General features: G+C 58.3%; 1 protein-coding gene across 1 annotated transcript; it reads right to left on the bottom strand.

Annotated features, from left to right (window-relative positions):
- Positions 1 to 939: 939 nt before the first annotated feature.
- On the bottom strand, positions 940 to 1,714 carry LOC141258543 (uncharacterized). Its single transcript, XM_073673521.1, has 2 exons — positions 1,309 to 1,714; positions 940 to 1,228 (listed from the first exon to the last, which is right to left on the bottom strand). The coding sequence occupies exons 1-2, from the start codon at positions 1,712 to 1,714 to the stop codon at positions 990 to 992; spliced, it is 645 nt and encodes a 214-aa protein (XP_073529622.1). The 3' UTR covers positions 940 to 989.
- Positions 1,715 to 2,276: the final 562 nt, after the last annotated feature.

Genomic DNA, 2,276 nt, shown 5'->3' with positions numbered 1-2,276 from the left:
TGTACTTCTTATATATGTGACTGACATGTTTCTATGTATCTAATCTATGTGTGATGCTCTATTCTTTCTATTCTGAATTGTCGGGTACAGATGCTGAATTGCCGGTCGGCTTTTTTAACCCCTTAATAACATCTGACGTACTAATACGCGTCTGTGCCCTGGGACTTAAGAGCCAGACCCGTATTAGTACGTCATATCTTTAATGCGGCACCGCGACTTAAGTCGCGGTGACAGCATTAAAGTTACGGTGCCATCCTACTTCCTGGTAGATGGCGTCATCATCCCGGGGGCTGTCGCCGCCCCCCCGCACCAGCGATCGCTGTGATTGGCTGTTCAAATCTGAACAGCCAATCACAGCATTTCTCACTGTTTCCGGCAATGTGATTGCCAGAAACAGTGATCTGCAGCCTAGGATCGGTGCTCCTATGAGCACCGATCCTAGACTGTTGCTAGGACACCCCAGCCCTGGCCCCGGACTGCTATGATCGGTGCGATCGCCGATCACATCGATCGCACCGATCGTAGCGCGACCGCGCGGTGACAGGGCGGTCATGGGGCGGTGACCGGCTTGTGACCTGCCTGTCACCGCCCCATGACCCCCTGTAATGTGACTCAAGCCCCCAGACTGCTCTGATTGGAGCGATCAATGATGACATCGATCGCTCCAATCAGAGTACCTGAATACAGGTGACCAGGCGGTCACAGGGAGGTGTCACCCCTCTGTGACCCCCTGTGGTGCGTGCTCTGCTCCAGCCATGTCTGATTGGTGCAATCAGTGTCACCAATCAGATGGCTGGGGCACAACATGCACCACAGGGGGTCACAGAGGGGTGACACCTCCCTGTGACCGCCTGGTCACCTGTATTCAGGTACTCTGATTGGAGCGATCGATGTCATCAATGATTGCTCCAATCAGATTACCTCCACCTGTCACCACCCCATCATCACCCTGTGACCGCCCTGCAGACCCTCACATTTGGTGAGGATTTCTACAGAGCGATCACATCTGATGTGTCTGTTCTGGGCCTTGTAGTGCCACAGAATATTCTCACTGTTCCAGTCGCTGCTGCTGCTGCCGCTGCTCCTGGATCTTCTGTTCCTGCGTCCTGGATCTTCTGTTCCTGCGTCCTGGATCTTCTGTTCCTGCGTCCTGGATCTTCTGTTCCTGCGTCCTGGATCTTCTGCTCCTGACCTGCTGTGATTCCTGCTCCAGAGCCTGCTGCTGATCCTGCAGAGAAGACTTTGGTAAGTCTGTTCTCCCCTCATCCACCCCAATCCCCCCTCCCCCCTCTTTTTACCCCCCCTTACCTTTTTTTTCTGCGTCCTGCAGCGGTCTCCAGCTCTGGTCCGAGTCTCCAGCTCCACTCCCGGTCACCAGCGCCGGGCTCCTGGTCACCAGCGCCGGGCTCCTGGTCACCAGCGCCGGGCTCCTGGTCACCAGCGCCGGGCTCCTGGTCTCCTGCACCGGGCTCCTGGTCTCCTGCTCCGGGCTCCTGGTCTCCTGCTCCGGGCTCCTGGTCTCCTGCACCGGGCTCCTGGTCTCCTGCACCGGGCTCCTGGTCTCCTGCTCCGGGCTCCTGGTCTCCTGCACCGGGCTCCTGGTCTCCTGCTCCGGGTTCCTGGTCTCCTGCTCCGGGCTCCCGGGCTCCTGCTCTGGGTCTTCTGTTCCAGTCCTGCTGACCCTTTGGTAAGTCCATCTCTGATCTCCCCTCATCCACCCCAATCCCCCTCTTCCCACTCTCCTGTCTTTTTACCCCTCTTCCCACTCCCCTGTCTTTTTACCCTCCTTCCCATCCCAATCCGCCTCACCCCAGTGTCCCTGTTAATTCTTTTGCTTCTGATCTCCAGCTCCAGTACCAGTCTCCTGCTCCGTGCTCCTGGTCTCCTGCACCGGGCTCCTGGTCTCCTGCACCGGGCTCCTGGTCTCCTGCACCGGGCTCCTGGTCTCCTGCACCGGGCTCCTGGTCTCCTGCTCCGGGCTCCTGGTCTCCTGCTCCGGGCTCCTGGTCTCCTGTTCCGGGCTCCTGGTCTCCTGCTCCGGGTTCCTGGTCTCCTGCTCTGGGTCTTCTGTTCCAGTCCTGCTGACCCTTTGGTAAGTCCATCTCTGATCTCCCCTCATCCACCCCAATCCCCCTCTTCCCCCTCTTCCCACTCCCCTGTCTTTTAACCCCCCTTCCCACCCCAGTGTCCCTGTTAATTCTTTTGCTTCTGATCTCCAGCTCCAGCACCGGGCTCCTGGTCTCCTGCACCGGGCTCCTGGTCTCCTGCACCGGGCT

Source organism: Phyllobates terribilis, unplaced genomic scaffold, assembly GCF_046119375.1.
Source record: "Phyllobates terribilis strain yellow unplaced genomic scaffold, ASM4611937v1 Scaffold_3__8_contigs__length_932513732, whole genome shotgun sequence".
Lineage (NCBI taxonomy): Eukaryota > Metazoa > Chordata > Amphibia > Anura > Dendrobatidae > Phyllobates > Phyllobates terribilis.
Note: the sequence above shows the minus strand (reverse complement) of the source record. Positions and strands in the feature narration are given on the sequence as shown.

Excerpts from the sequence above, each read along its gene's own strand:
- LOC141258543 (XM_073673521.1), bottom strand. The coding sequence starts at position 1,714 with ATGAGGGGAGATCAGAGATGGACTTACCAAAGGGTCAGCAGGACTGGA. Across the intron at positions 1,229-1,308 it reads GCAGGACGCAGAAAAAAAAG|GATCAGCAGCAGGCTCTGGA; the intron begins GTAAGGGGGGGT and ends TCTTCTCTGCAG.